At 34.9% G+C, this 24675-nt stretch overlaps 3 protein-coding genes across 11 annotated transcripts; all 3 read left to right on the top strand.

The window, feature by feature from the left end:
• Positions 1 to 7595: 7595 nt before the first annotated feature.
• Positions 7596 to 13232, top strand: LOC114760591 (uncharacterized). The gene is given in 6 exon segments (XM_028949849.1): positions 7596 to 7794; positions 11169 to 12259; positions 12488 to 12725; positions 12728 to 12778; positions 12781 to 13037; positions 13131 to 13232. Coding segments are annotated over 5 exon segments (1635 nt in total). The 5' UTR covers positions 7596 to 7794; positions 11169 to 11272.
• Positions 13233 to 14438: 1206 nt separating this feature from the next.
• LOC114760604 (pentatricopeptide repeat-containing protein At3g62890-like) lies at positions 14439 to 19404 on the top strand. Of its 9 annotated transcripts, none has more exons than XM_028949874.1 (5): positions 14442 to 14530; positions 15135 to 15193; positions 15653 to 15739; positions 16266 to 17676; positions 18051 to 19404. In XM_028949874.1, exons 4-5 carry the CDS (start codon positions 16999 to 17001, stop codon positions 19242 to 19244), a joined length of 1872 nt encoding a protein of 623 aa, XP_028805707.1. In that variant the 5' UTR covers positions 14442 to 14530; positions 15135 to 15193; positions 15653 to 15739; positions 16266 to 16998; the 3' UTR covers positions 19245 to 19404. The 9 variants fall into 9 exon arrangements, with proteins under 9 accessions (XP_028805700.1, XP_028805707.1, XP_028805706.1 ...); XM_028949873.1 differs by having other exon boundaries at positions 15839 to 17676; XM_028949872.1 differs by having other exon boundaries at positions 15813 to 17676.
• A 3551-nt stretch (positions 19405 to 22955) lies between these two features.
• On the top strand, positions 22956 to 24233 carry LOC114760590 (aspartic proteinase CDR1-like). The gene has a single exon (XM_028949848.1). The coding sequence runs from the start codon at positions 22956 to 22958 to the stop codon at positions 24231 to 24233; it is 1278 nt and encodes a 425-aa protein (XP_028805681.1).
• The last annotated feature ends 442 nt before the right edge of the window (positions 24234 to 24675 follow it).

Raw genomic sequence — 24675 nt, 5'->3', positions numbered from 1 at the left:
CTACATCAAACAGATACTCATCATGACCAGTTCTTTGTTCAGCTTCCTTGGCTTCAAGCAACTCTCCTATGTATTAGCATACAAATCTTCCAAAAGGAATACAACTTAGAGATTTCACAACCCATCCCTTTTCATGAGTTTTATAAATTTCAAGCGTGAATTTTATTCCACGTTGGCTCTGTTATAGCAATCTAGAGGGCATTTGCAAGAAGGGCCACAGTCATGCACCAGAGGCTTTACTTCTACAGTACAACTTGTGTGATTGAACAAGATTCCTCCATTTTTAACAACACAAGAACATATTGTTGGGTCAGAGCATCTATCCGTACAATTTCATCCCTTGGCAGACACAACCAATCAGGATAGATCATCCTAGTAATATATTTAATTGATGATGATTTTTCATTATCTATGGTATGAACAGCACGAATTGGTAATGCCTCTTTACTTTTGGATTCCCTATTTCAATCCAAGGAAGCTCTGGTTGATTTGGGATTCTTTGCAGCCGAAACTTGAAAACCTTCTGGCCTTGCTGGCCCATATCCTCCCAAGATTTCTGAACTACATACAATCCATCATATACAAATCTCATATGACTTCCATTTCCATATAAAGCACAACCTATCACTCTAATAGGATTCTTTTCCTTGATACTGTTCTCCAAAGCGAGGTTACCCCGCTCAAGCTCCTGGTCTTTTTCTTAGAGTAAGTCACATTGCCCCCATGCTCGAATAATACGTGATGTAAGGGGCAGTGCCAGAGTTTATGCCATACCATTGATTTTAGCTTCAATTTGAAAAGGACCATAGAAACATGGAGATAGTTTCTCTGAGGTCCGCTGGCCTATGGAAGACTGAAGATATAGCTGCAGCTTCTAATACACCCAATCACCTACTTCAAAGGTATGTTCAGAGTGATGCTTATCTGCAAACTGCTTCATCTTATTGATAGCTACAGCAAGATGATCTTTCAGGTGAGCTAACGTCAGCTCACGAGCTGTGAATGTACAATCAATGGAATCCATGGTAGACTCATGGAGAAGGTATGGTAATTGCAAGGGAGGCAGCTGACCATACATAATTTTGAAGGGTGTTTTCGGTGTGGGTGTATGATAGGTGGTGTTGTACTACTGCTTAGTGAGCGGAAGCCACTGGACCCAATCTTTGGGTTGTTGCCATGAAAAACAATACAAATAGTGCTCCAAGTATCAGTACAGTACTTCACTTTGGTTGTCGCTCTGTGGGTGATATGCAGTTGACAGTTTCCATCCAACCCCCAAATGCAGTAGAAATTCTTGCCAAAAGTGGCTCGTAAACAATAGGTCGCAATCATTGATAATGTTAACTGGGGCACTTGTAGTTTATAAATGTTGTCTAAGAAAACTTGAGATAAGTCTGATACCGTGAATGAGTGAGCCAATGCAATGAGTGGGCATACTTGCTCAACTTATCAATAATCACCCAAATGGTATCCTTTCCCTTTGACATTGGTAGTTTCTCGATGAAATCCATTACTATACTTTGCCAAATACCCTCTGGAATTGGCAATTAGTCCAATTGAACCCATCCTTCTTGAGCAACTCTGTTAATGGTTAAGCAATCAAACTATAGGACTTGATAAACTGCCTGTAGTATCCTGATAAACCCAAGAAAGCTCACAATTCCTTGACAGTCTAAGGTCCCTTACCACATCAAGTTTGGCTGAAATCTGTAGCCACCTTTCCCCCAAAGATCACGTGACTCAAATACTCCACCCCATCCGTGGCAAAGGCATATTTTGACTTTTTAACAAAGAATTAGTTCTATTGTAAGATCTTAAAGACAGTACGTAAATGTTCAATGTGAGTACTCATGTCAGTACTGTAAACTAATATATCATCGAAGAAGACCAATGCGAAATTCCTTAGCATGCCCTAAAAAATGTTGTTCATGATTGACTGAAACGTTGATAGGACATTTGTTAACTCGAAGGGCATGACCAGATACTCATAATGTTCCCAATGCATTTGAAATGCTATTTTATGGACATCCTCAGGCTGCATATGAATTTAGTGATACCCTGAATGGAGGTCTAACTTCCAAAATAATTCAACATGCACCAACTCGTCAAATAGGTCCTCAACCAAGGGAATGGGAAAGCTATCTCGAGCTGTGGCTTGGTTCAGAGATCTATAGTCGACATACTTACACCAATTTCCATCTTTTTTCTTTACTGGCACCATTGGGAAGTGAATGGTGATGTGCTAGGTTGAATCAAACCTTGCTCCAGCAAGTCCTTCACCATCTTATCAACAACATTTTTTTGAAATGCCAGATATCTCTACTGCCTAATGTTGACAGGATTTGTGCCACTTTTAAGCACAATTTTATGGTCATGTGATCCTCACAAAGGGGGTAATGTTGTAGGCTCAGCAAAAAAAGGACCATATGCTACAAGTAACATATCTACTTCTTCTGGGTAGGCATATTCTTATCCAATTGTAATAGCATAGCATTCGTTAGGCACGAGCTGATAAGTTAAGGTGCCCGAATTGTCATGCAACAATTTCATCATCTTAACCTCAAAAATTACCTTACATTTACCTTATTAGCAACTGTTGAGCTGGACTTACTTACCTTTCCATAGAAATTTCATGGTAAGGTCCTTACAATTGAGTTGAATAGTGCCCTATTCCCCCAACCACTGCATTCCTAGCACTATGTCCCACCCAACCAAGGGTAAGAAATAAACCTCCATAGAGAATTGTGTCCTTTTTGATATCCACTTCAAACTATTACACTTCTGTGTAGCCTATAATTTGCCTCCCCCTGCTACCGAGATCTGTAAGGGCAATAGGTCTTGTATATCTGGTTCTATATCCGGAATCAACAAAGAGTTTCTAAAGGTATGCGTGCTTGTAATATCAATGAGAATGTACATCATTTTCTTTCCCACCTCACCTACCACTCTTATCGTTTTACACTCAGAGACCCTATGCATGGCATTTAATGAAATAATTGGGTGTTCAGGAGTTATCGAATCCAAAACAGAGGAGTCTCTATCACTCACAAGCAATTCTTCAATAACTGGTAAGGGTAATTCATCGACTACCTCCATCAGAAATATTTGCATCTTCTTCTTAGCCTCGCAGTTATGACTCAAGGAGTACTTTTCTCGACAATAATAACACAAATTTTTAGCTCTACATTCTTCCAGCTCTGCTGAGGTAAGCTTCTGTCGGAAGGCAATATTAAGCCTCCCTAGTACTCCTTTGGAATCAATCATTATTGTTGCATTCACTTGCTTCTTTGCATCACACCAATCCATTTTCTCTTTCAGAGGTAGTGCTAAACTTTTAGACGGTGTGAGTAATAATCCCATGGTATTAAATACTGGCTTGCTAGATCCTGCCACAAACACAAAACATTGCAATGGATCCAGGTTTGACTCCTGCAGACAAGCCAACTTGGTAGCCTCTAATAATATCTGTGGCCAAAGCAACTTGACACCACTGGCTAATTCAAGTTTCAGGCCCCCAACAAAGCAACTTAACCTCTTAGATTCTGGAAGGTCCAATTTACACATGAGGCAATCAAAATCTCGTTAGTATCCAGTAAGTGTCCCTGTTTACCTTAAATGCATTAGATTCTCCATTAGATCATTATAAAGTAGTCTAAAATGAATGTGGATTGCCTTGTAAACTCTGACTAAGGTACCATGCCATTCCATCCCCTTTCAAAATGCTGAAACCAGCGATATGCGTTGCAATCCAATGCTATACTTGCTAATAACATCTTCCTCCATTAAGAAATTTTCGTCTAGAATGAAATACCTTTCACATTTAGCCACCAAGAATTGATGTTAGTTGTTGAAAATGCGAGGAAGTCTAACTTGGTATACCTTGTCGAGACATGATGGTCATTGTCCTAATGATCATGTGTCATGGCCGCTCTGGTTCCGAAGGTCTAACAACTACATAGACATTCAGCGCATCAAGTCCTGCATTCCGGTAAGTTGGTCATGAAAGATTCGAACCCCCTCCATTTGGTGTTTCTTTCAGTTGGTTTCGAGATCTAGTGTTGTCAGCCATCCTCGGTATCGTGCCTGCTTGATACCAGTGGTAAGAGCAAACCCAAAAAGGTAGGAAGAGAAAATTTCAAAAGAAGGGGGAGAGAGAGGAAGAGAGACTTCAGAGGGAATCGATATATCAGATGGGAGAAAAGCATGAAAATGATTGGCAGCTAGTATATCCCATAAATACTCATACAATTAACAACAAAATAATAAGAAGAGACCAAAGGGTAAGCATAACACCTAGGAGAAAGACAAATATAACCTTTTGATTATTTAAACCATATCATTTATGTCTTTTGATCTTTGAACAAGAAACTCAACTAATCAGAACACCAACCGCTAGAAACAAGAAACTGTTAAAGCAAATCAATAATGGGGGAAAAAGAAAACATACAAAACTAAACAAAATGCCAAAAATAAAAAATGAAGACCCATTCATTAAAGTATTACTACAAACGGACTCAACTTTTCAATAAAAATAAGACAGTCTTTGTGGGTGTTTGGAGAAAACCAAACCATAGTTTGAAGAATAACTTTTGGAGAATAGATTATGAAGAGAATAGTTTTGTGAAAAAGTGATTCTGCGAAGTGAGAGTGTTTGGATAGTTGTTATCAGAAGCACTTTTATATATGCAAATTACTAAAAAAACATAAATTAATATGATAATTACATAAAACATAAATTTTATAATACGTTTTAATTGAAGAATAAAATTGTTAATAATATATTTTTTTTTACCAACATAATTAATAATACATAAGATAATGAAATTAATAAGTAATTAATATGTGTATATATTTTATAAGATATAAGATTAAATATGTTTATAAAAATTAGGGATGTTAAAGTCATATTATTGTTGAAATATACTCTGATAGGCATAATCACACTCTCTAATTTGAGCCAGAAGCATAATAGATTTTTTACTTCTCCCGAACCCATGATTTTGGGTTCTAAAACCATGGTTTCAGATAATTTGTGTTTATTTAGATGATTTTTTTTCCCAAACCATGTTTTGGCCCGTTATCCAAACAGGCCCTTCAAGTTAAGTTCAAAAATCATACTGAAATTACTGAGGAACTTGATTAATTTAGGGACCGTGCAAAAACAAGCAAGGGAAAAAAATTGAAGTTGTTGAAGGGAAAAGAAAGGTCACCGAAACATTAAATGCAAACATGGATAATAGAATGCCCAATTCATGATGTGTAATTTTGAATAATAACAATAGAGAGAGAGTTACACCAAATCATCCCCTCTTAACATTTTATTAAACTTCATGATTTTTATCTAGAAGCCTTTATCTCAAACCACTCAAACTCGGAAACCAAAACCTACTCTCCCATAATTAAAAGTAGTGAAACCAACCAACAGTTATTAGGCCGAGTGGAGAGGCTTGGCATCTCTTAGCTAGGCTGTAGAATATTAAAAGAGCAAAGCTAACGAATCACACACGCACACAGGACGATTATGTAAGCTCTTCACCGATCAAGCTTCACAGCAAGAATCAAATGGGAAGAAAAAATATAACAATACTTCAAAACTAAATATAGCATTACCAACAACACCAAAAGAAAACCCGAGAAACATAACCAACATGAAAGAGAAGGGGGAAAAAAAAAAGGTTCAAGAAAAGCTATAATAGGAACCAAGAAAAGAAAGCATCAAAGTTTAGTAGAGAACGGATTCGAAAGACATTTTTCAAAGAAAATTGAAACATGATACTGGAATTTCCAGGCAATGCAAAATAATGGAATATAAAGGATAACGAAGAAAAAAGAAGAGTTCAACTTCGAGGGAGAAGAAGAGTCACTTGAAATATTCAATAAGAAACAGCATGATCAGGCAACTCTTCATACAGAAAAATTTTAAACTTCATTCATCCTCGTTTTAAATTCAACAATTTTTCAACTTTATTCCTATTTAATATATATTATACCTCATATAAACAAAGCTGACACAAGAATAAACGAAGGGTAAAATTGTAGATCTATGTAAAAAATTTCTCTCAATACACCCTATAAATAGACCAAAAATTTTTTCTCTTTTTATCCTATAAATAGGACCAGAGGAGTAAGTCATTCCCTTTTGTTCTGAATGCAATGTTCTTTTAATTAATTCATATAACATAATAAAAAGAAAAAATTGGTAAAAATATCCCTATTTAAAAATTTAATTAGCTAAAAAGACCTTAATTTAAGTGAGTGCAATTATGATCTGTGAGTACAACATATTTTCCGCTATGTACAACATGTCATCAATGATGTGTAACAATCATGAATGTGAAAGTCATTTACACACACTAAAAGATATGTTGCACATACGAATCATAGTTGCAATCGCTTAATTTTAGATCTTTTTAAGTAATTAAATTTTCAAATAGGAATTTTTTTTAAAACCAATTTCCCCTAATAAAAATGGTCAAGATGGTTATGACCAGAACTTAGTCTTGAGAAAAATACAAACACTCCATTAAATCAGAGTATTATGGGAAAAATAATTAATATAAGGGATAAAAGGAAATTAGACTTTACAGTTAGGAATAACCCAAAATAATCAAACGGACTTTAATAAATTGAAAGTTAATTATATAAAGAATACTTTCAAAAATAAATTACTCATCTTTTTCTAAATAGAAAACCTATTTTATAGTATACTTTTTACAATAAAATAAATTTTATATTTAGCACTGGAAGAATATAAATACTTCCTCTCTCTCTAATATAGAAGTAGGAATAATTGGGAGTTGTTATAAATGTAAAAATTCAATTCACTTTACTTGTCTATCATATCTATTATTTTCTCATTAAATTACTTAACTTATAAATTATATAGTAATATAGATGTTTTAGGAAATCACGTTATACTTTTTATCATTAAGTAATTAATTAACTTGCTTAACTTCTTTTATCTGTTCAAATTTGTTAGATGGTTTTTATTAAAGACAAAGGTTGCAGTAAATTTTACAAATGTGAAAAAGTGCTTTAACAAAATTACAAAGATTTTTATACTAACATATATTAAATCACAAATATAATTAGGGAAGAAGATGCAAAAGTATCTCAAATTTGAAAACCTTAATTAAGAATTTTGAAATGGTTCTAAGAACTAGTCAATTACTAAAATGCCTTTAATTTAAAAATAAAAAATAAAAAAGGATGATAACTTTAACTTATCAAATCACAATAACAAAAATTAAAACTAATTTCACTAAATCAAAATTTTCTTATCAAATATTAATAACAAGAATAATTTAACTAGGAACAGCTTTAATTTATCAAATAATACTTAATTTTATCAATAGCCATTAACTCATTTAATAGAAACTTAATTTCAAAATAATAGCTCATTAGTGACATAAAAATTAAGCCATTTGAAAAGGCGGGTCTTTCTCCCAGTGCGTAGGTGAGTGTTTCTTGCTCAAATTTCCATTTCAACCTCTTCCATCTTACGCCAAAATTGAAAATTCTCCTACTTCACAAGTTAGTGGCCTCCTCGCATGTGTGATTTGCTTGCTCACGTACCTATCTTCCTCTGGTAGGGACGTGTCCATCCCTTTCCTCTCCAATTTCAGATTTTCAGTTTTCGCCCCTTTTCAAATATGTTTTGAACCGCCTCGTTTAACTCCACATTCACATCACGAATTCCACAGCTACTATTACCCTTTTCTCTTCCGCTTTGCTCTGTACATTACCTTCATACAGCTTGTAGTGGCGTCATTTCTTGTTTTCTCCAACTGAAAGGTTAGTTTCTGCCTTATCTTCGCCATTTCTGTTACTCCATTCTCCGATTTCTTCTGAATCTAATTGGCATTGCTTCAATTTTCTTTTCTCTATTTTGTTTACTTTGCCGTATGAATTAAGGAAGATTTTGATGGGTTGAACTCGAATCTCTTTATTTGTAGAATCGTGATGATGTTGTAGGATTCTGATTCCAAATCTACAAATTATGTGATCCGGTTAGTTTCCTTTTTGCATCTCTGTCATCGTTCTGTGGGTTTAGTTTGTCATTTGTGTTCTGCAATTTTCTTTTTTGCTCACCGCTGCTCTTGTTTTTGGGTTCTTGCTGATGAGCGGCTTCCCACACTTGCGAAAAAAAGCTTGCAAGTTCCGAGTCCACTGGATACTCCTGGACGTCAGAATGTACAAGTTTCGGTTTAATAATATTAAAGTTGGGATCTTGATGTAATTAATTTTATATTGGGTTTCTTTTTAGGATAAACAAGATTTGTTTGGATTTGATATAAGTGAGAAAGACAATCATATGATATTTAATTTCGAGTGATTTGATGCGTAGTCTACTTTTAACTACTGATAGTGTTCTTAGCCAAAAATCTTTCGTAGTGTTCGTTTTGGATATTAAACATAGATCCCTAACATAAATGCGATGACTTGTTTTAGCATTTGGGTGTCCTCTATCCCAAGCTTTATCATGCGTTTTCTTCCTGGTTAAAGTAATTCATGAGAAGCCTGCAACGCATTGCAGGATGTTGCTAGTGGGAATACAAAAGAATGAATTTATTATTTATAAGTCTTGCTATCATGGATCGTATCTTTAGGAGTTGTCATCTTCTTAGTAGATTATCCTTTGTAGTCTGATTTATTCATATTACTTAGGTTCCTCCATGAACGGTTTGTGCACAATGAACGTGAACATTCTTTCCTCCTCACCATTGCTTTTCTTGAACCAAAAAGATCTAGATATGACTTCTGTGTTTTTTCCTGCCCACGGTTGAAATACAAAAGGTCTTTCAGCCACCAAATTTTCTTTCCGTCTTCCTTTACTGGTTGTTGTGCATCCCCCTGATGACAGGCTAATTCGGACGTCATCTTCTATTCCAACCAGAAATCCAGTATTTATCTCATCCCATTTTGCTTCATATCAATGGAAATCACTTTTACATAGTTGCGCACACCATGCAACTCTGGTATTGTCACGACTTCATATCTTTCTGCCAAGATCTCCGGCCTCCGTTCAAGTGTTCATGTCAGTGTTCATGTCTGATCTTCCCATTACTCATGGTAATTTCTACTGATGCTGTTTGGTAACATCTGATGGTCACATTTCACTTGGTCACTATGCGTGGTATACCAAGCTGTTATGGATGTATTCGACCTCCTTCATGATGTTAGAGTTTAGATATTTCCTTTTCATGCTTCTAGGTTTCTCTTTTGTGTTTTACCAACCCCCCTTCCCTGCACGTGGATGCTGTACAAGCATCTGGTCACTTTATTGAGCAGCCATCCAGATTGACTGAAGGAACTCAATTCGCCAAGTGACTTTTTCCGCTTTCCTGATGTTTTCAGAATTATGAAGTATTTGTCCATAGTACCTGAATCGATACCTATCAAACCTTTTGGGCTAAATTTTCAAGTAACAATATCTGGTTCCCAAAACCAATTCTTGTTGCTACGTTTTCAGTCATTTGGTTTATGTTTTCCCTGTATAATATTCTAAGTTTTAGGTCTGGATCAACGAACCATTTTCAGATACCTGACCAATTACTGTCCGTGTATCTCTCAAGTGTAAATACTGACTTTCTTGTTGGTTTATAGGTGTTTTCAGTCAATATTTAAAATTTAGAAACTCGTGCTATTTTCTATTTATGTGTTTAGCAGAATAGTGTTTTGGTGATGTATGAAAGTGTCCGGATGATACTAGTTTATGTTTCTACCTTATTTAGTCACCTACAGAAGTCCCCATAGTTGTATTATAAGATCAACAACCTTAACTATATTATAGATCACCTAAAGATGTAAACCTCAGTATGTTTTTCCATCAGTTCCCAATTTTTGGATCCTGTGATTATTTTAGAGTCTTTTTAGCTGGGCACAGTAGGTTAGGGTGTGGAGACTTGTATCCTGGATACTTGTCCGTCATCTGTCTTTTTATCGGGAATGTGAAAGGGGATCATTTTAAAACTGAGTAGTTGTTGTTTTCTTGCAAGCTTAAGAATGAGGTTGGATTTGGGTATTGCGAACGTGGTGTTTGCAAATTGTGGCAAATCAATATTTAATGCTTCTGCTATTGGAATGACATTATTTTTGGCAATAGGTTACATAGGAGAAGTATGGGATTTCTTAGAAAGGCGGGATGTTTATATCATTGTCAGTAGAACTGGTCTTGCTTCTTTGAAATTCATCGATAAGAGTTAAGTTTCATTTCTTTGGATGGATCGCAAATTGGGAGGTAATTTTACAATTCATACAAGTTTATTGGAAGATGTTAAAAAATGATGATTTTTCTTTTTTCTCCATGTTTTCATTCTTCCACCCCCCCCCCCCCATGTTGCCCCTCTTTGTATCCCTCTCCCTCTGGTGCATTTTAACATGTATTTTTTATAACTATCAAGCCTCTCTTGGAATCTTCAATGTCCAACTTCATTGCAAGTTATGTATTCTAATTTGGGTGGAGCAAGATGTCATCACTATCTGTACTAGGATGTCATTTAACCATTTAGGGCGGCATCATTGTTCTCTCCCCTCCTCCAATTCCGTTCTTCAAACCTTTGAGACGAATTAATGATTTTGTCAACATGCCTATAGGACTAAGATGATCATGCTCAACATTTTTCTTTGTGTTAAAAGAGGAATGAAGGCTCTAATACCGACTCATCTCAACATAACCAATTTATATATATGTATATGTCTTAGTGATGTTGACAATGACGCAACTTCATGATTATGAGGATAATTTGAGAGCTTTATTTGACAATAACTCCTTTTTAACCATCTAGAAGAATCCTAGTGTGCATTGGGAATTTGTGATAGACGGTACAACTTCCTATGATAGCTTTTTATGTAGTGCTTGTTAAACACCCAAATAAAACATGTTTTCAAGTTTATATGAACTAAATTCTTTATTTAGTCAGGCAACTATTTGTGTATATTGTGAATCTTTTGATAGGAACATGGTTGCTTTCCTGGTCCTGGATCTTAAGTAGTGATAGTCAGATACCAGATGAATTTTATAGGTTAATTCCATGATCAGTTTTGTTCTTCTAGTTTTTATACCCACTTATTGACTAGCAATTTTTACTTTTGGTTTTCATAAATCTGTGCATATTCTTTGGCCCTATTTATTACTATAAGCTCACCTTTTTTTTTTTCATTTGCAGGGTGCAACAACTTTGCTGGTGTGTTACTGTTGCTGTTCTAAAACTTCTCCATAAGTTTTTAGCCTCAGCTCCTTCAGCCTCCCTTTTAGCAGTGGGAGGTCTAGATGAACATCGGAGTGATGGTGATGATGACTGAAACACTAAAGATGATTATGTCATCATATCATGACCAAGACAAGAATTCCCAGCTGCCTTCTTTCCCTCCTGGCCAATCTAGAAGCCGTCAGTTGCGTCAAAGCCGTACAGGTACCTGGGCAGTTGCAATAGCAGCACTACTCATCTCCACCATTGCTTGGTTTTCCCTTATTTTCTCTAGCACTACCACTCAATGCTTACATCACCTAAGAGATTGGGAGGGTAGCCCCCATTTTCCTCCTTGGAAAATCTGTTTTCCTGATCAACATTCTAATGCTATGCTGCATCCTCCTCTCCCACTAGGCTATGAGAGAGATCATATTCACTATGATAATCATAGTACCTTTGAACAAGAAGACTTGTCACTTAAACATGTCGTATTTGGCATAGCTGGATCATCTCAACTGTGGAGACGGCGGAAAGAATATGTTAGGCTGTGGTGGCGTCCCAGTGATATGCGTGGCCATGTATGGTTAGAGGAACAAGTACCTCAAGAACCTGGAGATCATTTATTACCCCCTATCATGGTTTCTGAGGACATCTCACGTTTTCGCTATACTAACCCTATGGGTCACCCTTCTGGCCTGAGAATTTCTCGCATTGTGATGGAGAGTTTTCGCCTTGGCCTCTCAGATGTGCGCTGGTTTGTCCTCTGTGATGATGATACTATCTTCAATGTGGATAACCTTGTCCATATTCTCAACAAGTATGATTCCTCTGAAATGATTTACATAGGCAGCCCCTCAGAGAGCCATTCGGCCAATACCTATTTCAGTCATTCCATGGCCTTTGGTGGTGGTGGGATCGCAATAAGTCATCCCCTTGCCAAGGCACTCTCTGCGATTCTTGATGAATGTATTGAAAGATACCCCAAACTTTATGGTAGTGATGATCGACTGCATGCCTGCATCACTGAACTTGGTGTTCCTTTGACCTGGGAGCATGGTTTTCACCAGGTTTTTATTTTATTTTTTCAAAAAAAATCAATTCCATCTGCCCTCTAAATATTTTTCTCTTCGTTATATTTGTACTATTTCATTCTTAATTTCTGTCTATTTTCAGAAAGATCAAACGTTTGATGAGAATTATTTCACGACTAATGACTCAATCTCGTCTATCCTATGTCTTTTTATTATTGAATATCGATAGTCAATCTAGATTAATTCTTTTTTCTTTCCTTTCAGTGGGATATAAGGGGCGATGCCCATGGGCTTCTATCGTCTCACCCAATTGCACCATTCGTGTCAATTCATCATGTTGAAGCTGTTGATCCCTTCTATCCTGGTTTAAACTCTTTGGAGAGCCTGAAACTATTTACAAAGGCCATGAGAGCTGATCCCAGAAGCTTCTTGCAGCGTTCTATTTGTTATGACCATGGACGGCATCTAACATTTTCAGTCTCGCTTGGTTATGTTGTTCAAGTTTGCCAAATGTTGTTTCACCCCGTGAGTTGGAGCGCTCAGAACGGACCTACTCAGCTGGAATGGTATAAGTCATAGGAATGAATTCGACTTTGATGCCAGGGATCCTTCCAAATCTATTTGTAGAAAGCCTATTCTCTTCTTTCTAAAAGATGTTGGAAATGAAGGCAATGCTTCTTGGGGTTCATATGTAAGGACTAGAGAAAGAAACAATCTCAAAAAGAAAATTTTCTGCTTTCCTCATTCATCCCCTCTTCATAATGTGCATGAAATCAAGGTACTGGTGCAGCCATTGAGCAAGAATTGGCATCTGGTATGTTTCACAGCTCTTTATAATGTTGTTTGATTACAAGCTGAGTCACCAATGTTAGTGACATCTTTGAATTATACTGTTTGTTTGTCCTAGGTACCACGTCGTCTCTGTTGTAGACAAAACCAAGCGGGGAAAGAAATCCTTCAACTAATTGTTGGACAGTGTGGGAAAGGAGCTTTCAGTTCTGTTTACTGATATCTTAGGTTAACGATCTTATGCTTGTACATGGATTGGAGGTGGTGAAGAGCTAATTCTATGCGGCGCCTGTTTGATTTTAACCTTTGGTTGAGCCTCGGGGGACTAATATTCTGTAGAATTCCTGACACATGTAACTAACTATTGAGAAGAGATTCCTAACACCAATTATCAAGTCTTCAATCCCTCAAGTAGTGTTACCTCATATTCTTGGTACAGGAGTTAGTTAGAAATTAAATTTGATCCTAAATATGAAATCTTAATTCATTTTGTCTCATGCTGGTAAAGAAAAAAAAAATCATTTTGTCTCTTAAATTTATAATATTTTTCTTAAAACATCCCTATTGATTATAAGGAGTTTTTACTAAAAGATAATTTCAGTGCACATGATTAAAAAGATAATTTACAAAAGTTGACACATCTGTTATAATTAATCAACTTAACTAATTTTGTTTATCTTTTCAAATTAGTTATTAGTTCTTATATTATTTTCGGTTCTATATATAAAACCTTATTTGTATATTATAAACAAGATCTTATAATTAGAATAGGAGGTTATATTAAATATGAAAGGTGGTAGTATTACTTTTTTTTTTTGCCCCCCTCCTATTCTTTCCTAACAAGTGGCTATTTGATTGTTGATTAAGACTTTGGCACTTAAAAGTCATGTTTTGTATAGGTTGGTATTGAAATTGAAGAATGGGAAAAACAATATTACAAATGATAATATGAGCAATGTAGAGATTAAGGACAAACATCAGGAATATTTATTTTAATATTTTTTCATTTATTTTAATTTTAATGCTTTTATCTAATGTTTTTAAAGTCGGATTGTAAAAGCTAGTGGGTTATAATTTAAATGTTTGGATCGATTGTACCGTTTTATTATATTGGTGACGTAATAGTTAAATTGACATTTTAAAATAACATTATATACCTATAATAATATATGTGTGTGTGTGTGTGTAAGAAAAAAAATGAATGATCTGATTTATACATTTTCTTTTTACCTCAATCTGATTTATACATTTAACTTCATAATATATTAATCATTTTATAATTTTTCTAAAAAAATCATTTTCTATAAAAATATGTAAGCAAGTTTTATATAACAGTGAAATTAAAAAAAAAAAAAAATCTCTGCGACGTTTTTTTTACTCTTCTTCTCACCGTCAAAATGGAAGGAACCCTGCAACTTCTTCCTTTAACCGGCCGATTTTGCAACCTCTCACACGCCATGAACGAAAGTTTCAGCAACTAGCGGTTATGGAGAAAAACAGTGGAAGAAAATGGGGTTGGTATGGTTTATTTGGCATTGTTCTTTATTTTCCTCCTGCGTCTTCACTATTATGATTATCTCCCTCTCCCTATTTAGTTGATCTTATTGAAGTTTAGCTCCTGGGCTGTGCAGAAAGCCACGAGAATTAGGTTAGGATGGCTTTCGGATTGATGATTGGGTACGAGTTATCTTAGCTTGCTAACCATCTCCTCTTCCTTCAGACCAGGAAAAAAAAAGAAGAGAAAAAAAGCCATCTCCTCTTCTTTCTTTCTACGTCCACCTCTGTTGTCTCTGCATCTTCCCCCCAATCTTCTATTTCTCCGTCTCTCCTCCTTCTGCACCTTTCCTCTCCATTATTTCTAAGCGGCTGTTGTCCATGATGAGGTCAAGAGTGTCCGCACCTGTTTCATTTTATGCTCTGTTCGCTATTTTTTGAGCCTGGGTTTTAAGGTATAGAAATCTTCTTCCAATGGAATCGGAGGTCTGGGGTTGACAACAAAGCAGGAAACCGTTTTCAAAGCAGAGCAAGAAATATTTTCTGATTCTTTTCATGGTCTGGTGTGACTTTCATTTTTCTGATATTGGTGTTTGTTTAATGGGTTATTGGATAATGGTGGTTTCAGGGATCTTCATGGTTGTTTCTTTAGTTTCTACAGTTCCCTTTGCTCAATATCATCAAAAGGTACATTACGATTCCCCTTTAAATTTATGCAAATGGTGTGTCTTTCCCGCCCTCATAACAACTTCTCTTTTTTGATAATTGTCACTTCTCTTTCTTCATTTTTCAAGTTTCCATCTGCCATTGTTCTCTGTCAGCTCTATATCGTTCAAACACCATGTCTAAATTTCAATAGCGTGTTCTCTCTCTCTTTTTGAGTGAAAGCATGTTTCTCTATTTCTCTTTTAAATTACTGTATTCTTATCTCCTTTCCTTAACCGTTCCCAGTAACCTCTTTCTTCAATTATTGTTTTCCTTTCATTTTTCTTTGCAAATATGGATTAGAGTATATTTCAATTTTATACATGTATACCAAATTTTCTTTTCTTAAATTAGGCATGCCAAAATGGATATTTATGCTATTCCCTTTCTAGTGTGGGTACTTACGGGAGCATATCTATCTACTTATTTTTTTAAAAAAAGGTGAATTTGTCGTGGCTTTCCAGTAAGGATAGAAGCAGTGCCATCAATCTAAATTCAATTTTGTCCCCAGGGGAACATCCTTTCCAGGTAAAATTCACTTTTACCCTGATAAAATAATTTTTAGGTATGATGTTATGAACTGAAATGCACTTCACATCAGTCCTGCCAATTGGAAATATGCTACAGAGCAGAATTTGTGAAGAAGCTTCCAGATAAAGTTATTGCTCAACGTGAACATTCCGGTCATATTAGCTACTGGTTTCATTGTCAACATTCTGATGGAATATAAGCAGTATCATCGTTCATGTTAATGGATCAGTAACTTTCTTTCTTTGGCTGATGATCTTTTTGTAAGTGATGGCACGGCTAACCATGTACTTTCTCATTTTGATTGTTATTAAGATGAATTCTCTATCTCTCTCTTTCTTGTAATTATGATCTAAATCATTTTACTCAGTAGGCTAGCTGAAGCGGTATTTTGGTAATAATGATATTATCCCCTTTTTTTTTTCAAAAGAATATACAAGCATCTTAATTTCTCATATTTTCCAGACTGTTCAGTTGTTATTTCACAGGAACATTAACTTTTTGTTTTTTTGAACTTTGATGGTAGGCGCAAAGCCTGAGTTGGGAATCGAACCTAAAACTTGGTGCCACAAAGGGTGCATCTTGTGCCACTGGACTCAATGATCTTTGGCATAGGAATATTAACTTTGAAATGTCTTATTCCATTTCTGAATCTTTGGCTTTCAATAATTTATATTAAGATATGGTCTGTTGTTAGACATTGGCTTGAGGTGCGAAAATTCTCCCTTGTGGCACATTCATTTGGAGGTTTGGTGGCATGATATGCTATTGGGAGGTTTTTATGACTACTCTTCAACATCAAGGCCTTTAGGTACAAGTGCAACCAAAAATGACTTTGGTAAAGAGTAGATAGAATATTCAGAGCAATGCCTTGAACAGTGTTACAAAGCCACAATTGCTCGTTTGGAGCCAGTGAACTATACCATTTGCAACAGCACATCTTGATTCAAGAGGACATGGTCAATTTCTTAAGCTTGCTTTGCACTGTCATTTCAAGATTGAGTATAATTATTAAGTCTCTTTTTTCTGTTCTGTGGGGATATTTTTGGTTTGTCTCCTCTTTTTTCTCTCTCTTTTCTGCCAACATTGTGCTCAAATTGACAGTGCTTTGGGGCTTGTCCGTCCATCCACTTCATTCTCCACTCAAACTTTCATTTGTATCTGTGGTATTTGGAAGGCAACTTGGTAGTGCAACCTCAGATTGGTCCAATTCTGATTCTATCGCTGCCTGACCTAATGGTTGAGCGTGACTGCTAAGAATGATCCGTTGCTGCTCCACTTTCAGAAAACCTTTCAATGCAGATTATGGCCTTCTTTCAATTTTAGATGTTTGCAGTTCAGTCCAACAAATCAAGCAAACACATGCTCAACTTATCACTACCGGCCTAATTTTTCATCCCATTCCAGCCAATAAGCTCCTCAAACTTCTTGGCTTTTCTAGCTTCGGTTCTTTGCATTATGCCCATCAAGTATTTGAACAAATTCCCCATCCAGACCTATTCGTTTACAACACCATAATAAAAGCTCATGCACTCTCACCCACTTCATCTTATAATTCTTTCATGGTATTCAAGTTAATGACCCAGAGTTCAAGTCTTTTGCCTAATCAGTATACTTTTGTGTTTATTTTCAATGCGTGTGGAAACGGGTTGGGGATCCTTCAGGGAAAGCAGGTTCAAGTTCATGCCATAAAACTTGGTTTTGAGAACAATTTATTTGTTACTAATGCCTTAATTGGGATGTATGGAAAGTGGGGTTTAGTAGAGGAGGGCAGAAAGGTTTTTGATTGGGCTGTGGCTAGGGATATGTATTCCTGGAACACCATGATGGCTGTGTACACTGGATCAGGCAAAATGGGTCAAGCCAAAGAATTATTCAGCAAAATGCCAGAGCAAGATGTTGTATCATGGAGTACTATCATAGCTGGTTATGTGCAGGTACTCAGTAGTGTAAATTAAACACATGCAATTTAACCTCTTATGTTTTGCTGGATTTTTTCCCCTTTTTCTGTTTTATTTATAGTATAGAATTTCGTGGCTGGAGGACTGTCTTATTGAATAGGACTCGTTAAAATTTCTTAGCGTTTACTGCTATCAAACTGTCAGACTCCTTAATAAATATATAACATGACTTTTAAAGGAGACCAATCCTGCATTATTGAGCTGTAAAAGAACTCCATTTGTCATATTTTCATTCGAGAATCTAATATAGATGCTTAAAACGCCACATTAAAGCTTGGTCCTTTCATTTTTTGCTTCACATAATCACCATAACTATTAAAGTGGTTTAAACTTTTTCTCAAATATTATAGGGTGGTTTTTTCATGGAGGGATTGGATTTCTTCCACAAGATGTTGCAAGCTGGTGCCAAACCAAATCAATTCACTTTGGTAAGTGCTCTTGCAGCCTGTTCAAATTTAGTAGCCTTGGATCAGGGAAAGTGGATTCATGTTTATATTGACAAAGGTGAGATTAAGTTGAATGAAAGACTACATGCTGGCCTTATTGACATGTATGCAAAATGTGGAGAGATAGAATTTGCATTAAGAGTTTTCCATGAACACAAAGTTAAGAGAAAAGTTTGGCCTTGGAATGCAATCATTGGTGGGCTTGCAATGCATGGAAAGCCGAACGAGGCTATCAAAGTTTTTGAACAAATGAAGATGGAAAAAGTTATCCCTAATAAGGTCACATTTGTTTCTCTATTAAATGCTTGCAGCCATGGCTATATGGTTGAGGAGGGAAATTTCTATTTCAGATCGATGAAGTGTGATTATGGGATAAAGCCAGAAATAGAGCATTATTGTTGTATGGTAGATCTACTGGGTAGGGCTGGCCTATTGAAGGAGGCTGAAGACATGATTTCAAGTATGCCTATGACTCCAGATGTGGCAATTTGGGGTGCGCTACTCAATGCTTGTAGAATCCATAAAGATGTGATGCGGGGACACAGGATAGGCAAAACAATTAAGGAATTGGTTCCTGACAATATTGGTTGTAACATTCTACTGGCCAATATCTATTCTATGTCTGGAAGATGGACTGAAGCAAAAATGTTGAGAGAGAATGGAGTCAATTGGGGAAGAAAGAAAACTCCTGGATGCAGCTCAATTGAGCTGAAAGGCATATTCTATCAATTTCTTGTTGGAGATAGATCCCACTCTCAAACTAAAGAGCTATATTCATTTTTGGATGAGATGACTTCCAAGTTGAGGAATGCTGGTTATGTTCCAGAATTTGGTGAACTTTTGCTTGATATTGATGATGAGGAAGATAAAGAGACAGCTTTGTCCATACACAGTGAGAAGTTGGCTATAGCTTTTGGGTTGATGAACACAGAACCTGGAACACCCCTTCGCATTGTGAAGAATTTAAGAGTTTGTTGGGATTGCCATCAAGCAACAAAGTTCATTTCTATGGTTTATGACCGAGTAATTATAGTCAGAGACCGGATTAGGTATCATCACTTCAAAGATGGAATCTGTTCTTGTAATGATTATTGGTAGATGCAAACAGTGCTAGTTTGTTTATATGATTCATCATATTGGTGCACTATTAGTGTATTGCTCAGACTACCTTGATTTGCCGTCAGCTTCATTGTCAACAATTGCTATGTCTGAATTTTTCACTTTGTTATAGATGTGCTTTCGGGAACTTGAGAGAAAACCTCAATTGCACTGCCTCGAACTTTTCCTGTTGCATTTTCTCCGTGTATGGCGATGTAAAACAGATTCTACTGGACTCATCCCTAAAACATCATTGCTGATAGGTCTTCCCCGGTTGTCGGACTCATCTTAAGTTTACTTACAAGGGAATTCTTTAAAGTAATAAAATAAATGTAGACACGTGTTTGAACCTCTTTTCCTCTCCGGCTCACCTCTTTCCTTAGGCTTGTCACTATTGTTTCAGCCAGAGCAAGGTCGAATTTAATTGATGCCTCAATTTTCTTCGTGTGGGGATTGTTACATTCAGTTTGACTTGCAGTCTTTTTCCAACCAAATCTCAAGCTTTATAAGTTCCAGATTATATATGTAAGCAGTTGAATCGCAGGTTTATCTCTAAGCATCTGACCAAATGCTTGAAGCTCATTTGCATTTGAACTATTATGTAGGTGTGAATGGGCTTCAAAATTGAAGATATTGTGTCGGTTGATTGATGACTGACATATATCAGTTACATTTAAGACGTTGTCTGTTTCTGATGCATAACTTGTTTCAAGAATTGCGGTCTATCTCATCAAAAGTTGTGTTCTGGCTTTGACTAGTGAAGGCGATTTGTAATGCCAACTTCAGAACAGGTGCATACATAGAGTTATTTGACTTATGATATATAATAGATTCGTGATAATCATGTATTCCTTTTTGGTATTTAACAATCCCTGTGTTTGTGAGAAATGTAATTAATGCCTTGAAGATGTGTGCGCTATGCACTAAAATACAGACTCGAAACTTTAGATAGGCAAAGAGACACAAGATCAAAGAACTTCTAATTACTATTGTTTAGTTGTGACTACTCTAAATATGAGAATTTGAACTCTTGATTTCTTCAAATGTTTATTCATTCAGGTCTTTCTTCTAATTTAAAGGAGCAAATTACTTTCTTATTTCTGGCCACACAAAAAATCACTTTCTTTCTTTCTTCTCTTTCAGAAGTTATATTGTTTTAACCGATTTCTTCAACAATAAGAAATGATTAATCAAATATTAAATATTTGTGATCATTTTAATTAAGAATAATACTTACATCCAGTTTCTTGATTGGATAATAAAAATGGACACATGGTTATGTTTGATTAAAGAACTTCACATAATGGATATAAGCAGTTTAACTTGAGTTTTTTTTAATACTTACATCAAGTTCTTTATATTTATTATATCAAATTTTCTAATCGTTATAGTCATGTGTCCTATTTTTAAAATATTAGTAATTATAAAAATATATTTATATTTTGCGCTAACATTGTTTTGGAAACGTTCAAAAACTAATCGAATTTTAAATTTTGAAATACAAACAATTAGCCATTTGCATTAAATTTTTAGAAATTTATTAAAATATTTTTATCAACTTAATAATTAATATAAAAGTTATTCACATATTTAATAAAAATAATAATATGCTATGTTTTATTTTAAATAAATTATGAATTATTGATAACAAAATAATAAAGTATGAAAATATTCAAAAATGATTTTTACATAGATTGATCAAGTATAAAAAGATTTTTTTTTTTTATATTACTCAATTTAAAGATTATAACTAGAAATTTTTCTCCTCTGCAATGCACGTAGTACTATATTACTATATTTGATTAGATTTGAAATTCTAATAGATTGCATTATCTTAGGTTGCTAAAGATTCAATTATTTATCTTTCCAATTAAGCCTTCAACTGAAATACTATTTAATTATGATTCTTCCTATTTAATTCAATATATTCAACTCCCAGTTAAGATATTATTTAAATTTAAAATTAATTACTGATTTTTTTATTTAAGCACTCAATTGAAATCTGATTTAATAATGATACCCCTCATTTAATTCAATATATTCAAATATCAATTAAGATATTTTTCAAATCCAAAATTAATTATTAATTTTTCCATTTTAGCCTCCAATGAAAATCTCATTTAATTATAATCCTTCCCATTTAATTCAATACATTTAAATTCCAATCAAGATATTATTCAAATTTCATTAATTACATATATTCAGATCCCATAATATTATATCTGACTCATTTTTACACAAATGGAGTATTATAAAATTTCAAGAATATTAGATAGTTGATTGATTGATGATTAATTTCTCAAAAGAGCATTTGTGACGTTTAGTACAAGTTTTCTGTGATTGGCCAGTCATTAACTCCAACACGTTCGTTTTTAAGATTTATAATTTATAATTATAATTATAATTTTCTTCCTACATATGAATCTTATCTCTATCTCTTTCAAGAATGAAATCCATGCACGTTCTATATGAATTCCATCTACATTACAATCTAAACTAAAAAGGGCATAAGAATGAAAAATCTGCCCTTGCGTATCTCTCTTCTAATGGATAAGTTTAACATTTTCATTGATTTTCTTGCCCAAAAAAGAAATTCAAATTGAATTAGATATATATATATATATATATATTTATATATATCTTCTCCTTGATTCCGCGTTGGAAAGACGAAGAGACGAAGATCATTTCCAATTAATTTTCGATAGACTCTTGCACATTCTTTCTAATAATTATATAGTAGTATTACGTATCTTTGATGTATTTTGATAACATCAGTTTTTAATTGTAATGAAAATCACTGTGTATAATAATTAGCGCATCATCGAATGAATAAGAAAATAAATAAGGGAAATTAGTTTGTAGTTCTTATAATTTCACTTAATTTTTAATCAAGTCTCCATAATATTTATTATTGGGCCTTATAATTGTCTTAATTATAGATATTAGTCTCTATATTAATTATGATTGACGTGGGTTCTTACTAAGCAACATATAAATTGTCTCAAAATACAAAATGAAAGAGATGTTTTAAAAAAATGGAATAAAATTTATTTATTACCAATATAAAGGTAAAAATTGAACAGAATGAAACATTAACAACAAAAATATTTGAAATACAAAAATAATTGAACAGAATCAAAGTTGTTATGTTCATGATCTTTTCCTAATTTCCTTGCATCTATATATATAGTTTCCAATCTAGTTGATTTTCATTTTATCTAGAGATGTGTGTGTGGGGGGGGGGGGATTTGTTTGTAGAAATTAACAAATTATGAGAAGCAATATTTGTAATTGAGAAAACTAGAAAGACTCGATAAAGAGGGGGAAAAAACCTACAGGCAGACTTAATAAGATAAGATTATAGAGATTTGCATATCGGATTTTCTCACAAATAAAATCGAAAACAATTTACATGAATATGTGAAAGACGTACAAACGTAGTCATCCAACAAAACACGTACGAGATTGATAAACATTAATGCAGAAGATACATTTCCGAGATTAGTTCATACTATACGTAGTTAGCCAAATCTTCCTAAATTCCTTGTTAGGTCATCAATGGCTTCTTTTGCACAGTCGTGTATAATGAACACAAACCCTAGCTAACAGCATCTATAAAATCCACTGAACTTCAAGCCTCTTACGAAAAAGCTCTTCGTCCTCTTCCACCTAATCAACCATAAGCCAATACTCTCATTTTCTCTCATTATAATGGGCACTCCATTAATGAATATCACAACGAAGATCCTCATTCTTCATGTGTTACTACTATTCTCTTCTTCTTCTTCTTCTGTAAAAGCCATTAATGGCGGCTTTAGCGTTGAACTGATCCCATGGCGAGGTCGTCCCATGAAGTTGTCACCATCTTCATCATCAAAAATTGCTCAAGCACCTGTAAATGGGTATCTAGGTCAACATCTCATAAAGATATCCTTAGGGACACCACCAAAGGAAATATTTGGCATAGCAGACACAGGAAGTGACCTTATATGGACTCAATGTGTTCCCTGCGATGGCTGCTACAAACAAATCAATCCTATGTTCAATCCTCAAACCTCGTCAACATACAAAGCTGTTTCCTGCTCATCGTCTCAATGTCTCATGCTTGATCCAGTCTCTCGTGGGTGTGACCAAAAAGTCTGCAATTACACTTACGCTTATGCAGATTCATCAGAAACTCATGGCTTTTTATCACAGGAAACACTCATTCTGAAGTCAACCACAAGAGGACAAGGTGGCCAGGTGATGACGACCCTGAACAACGTTGTTTTTGGTTGTGGACATAATGATAAAGGAACTTTCAATGATCATGAGATGGGTATTGTAGGACTAGGTAGAGGACCATTGTCCCTTATTTCTCAAATGGGTTCTTCTTTTGGAATCAAGAAAATGTTTTCACAGTGTTTGGTTCCATTTCACACTGACACAAGAATTTCAAGCAAAATGAGTTTTGGTGATGGAAGTCAAGTTTCAGGAAATGGTGTTGTTTCAACACCTTTAGTATCCAAACAAGACAAAACACCTTACTTTGTTACACTAAATGGAATTAGTGTGGAAAGCACGTTCCTTCCCTTTAATGGTAACAATAATGCTGCAGCTGCAAAAGGTAACATGCTTCTTGATTCAGGCACACCTCCAACTATATTACCTCAAGATTTTTATGACAGATTGGTATCAGAAGTCAGAAAACAAGTGGTTTCATTGGAACCTATTGAGGATGACCCAGAATTAGGGAACCAACTTTGTTACAGAACAAATACAAATCCTAATGGTCCAAAATTGACGGCTCATTTTGAAGGTGGAGATGTTGTGTTGAATCCAATACATACCTTTATTCCTCCAAAAGATGGGGTCTTTTGCTTTGCAATGACAAATACTAGTAGTGATGTTGGAATTTATGGTAATTTCGTGCAAGCGAATTACTTAATAGGGTTTGATTTGGAAGCACAAGTGGTCTCTTTTAAGCCAATGGATTGCACTAAACAGTAAGGCTCTTGTCTTTCTTGAAATGTATTGAAAGTACCAATAAAAATCTTGCTTAAATTTATAATGTTGTGTCCTGTGATCTCGAGCTTACTATAGAGATGAATGTGTGATATAAATAATACATCCTCTAGTTCTTGTTGACCAAAAAGCAAATGAAATTTAAAAAATTTATGGAGTGGTCTAATAAACAATGAAAAGTTTATTTATAAGCAGCCGAGATTGTATGAAGATAAAATAAACACAAAATAAAGTTTTAAAAATCCACTTGAGGCTAATTTATATGGTTACTGGTTAGGGCAAGAAGCGTGAGCGGAGCTTTTTTCTTGTTTCTCTTTTGGGCCTGGAAAGAGATCAAGCTTCAAACTTTCCTAACGTACCTAAAAAATAAATGGATAAATAAATAGAATTATAAATAGCATGAAATATATCATCTAAAATTTTCTTA

Source organism: Neltuma alba, unplaced genomic scaffold (genome assembly GCF_004799145.2).
Source record: "Neltuma alba isolate B1F8T4 unplaced genomic scaffold, ASM479914v2 tig00011004_pilon, whole genome shotgun sequence".
Classification (NCBI taxonomy): Eukaryota; Viridiplantae; Streptophyta; class Magnoliopsida; order Fabales; family Fabaceae; genus Neltuma; species Neltuma alba.
This window is presented reverse-complemented; position numbering and strand designations above follow the sequence as displayed.

Excerpts from the sequence above, each read along its gene's own strand:
- LOC114760604 (XM_028949867.1), top strand. The coding sequence starts at position 16,999 with ATGATCCGTTGCTGCTCCACTTTCAGAAAACCTTTCAATGCAGATTAT. Across the intron at positions 17,677-18,050 it reads TCATAGCTGGTTATGTGCAG|GGTGGTTTTTTCATGGAGGG; the intron begins GTACTCAGTAGT and ends CAAATATTATAG.
- LOC114760590 (XM_028949848.1), top strand. The coding sequence starts at position 22,956 with ATGGGCACTCCATTAATGAATATCACAACGAAGATCCTCATTCTTCAT.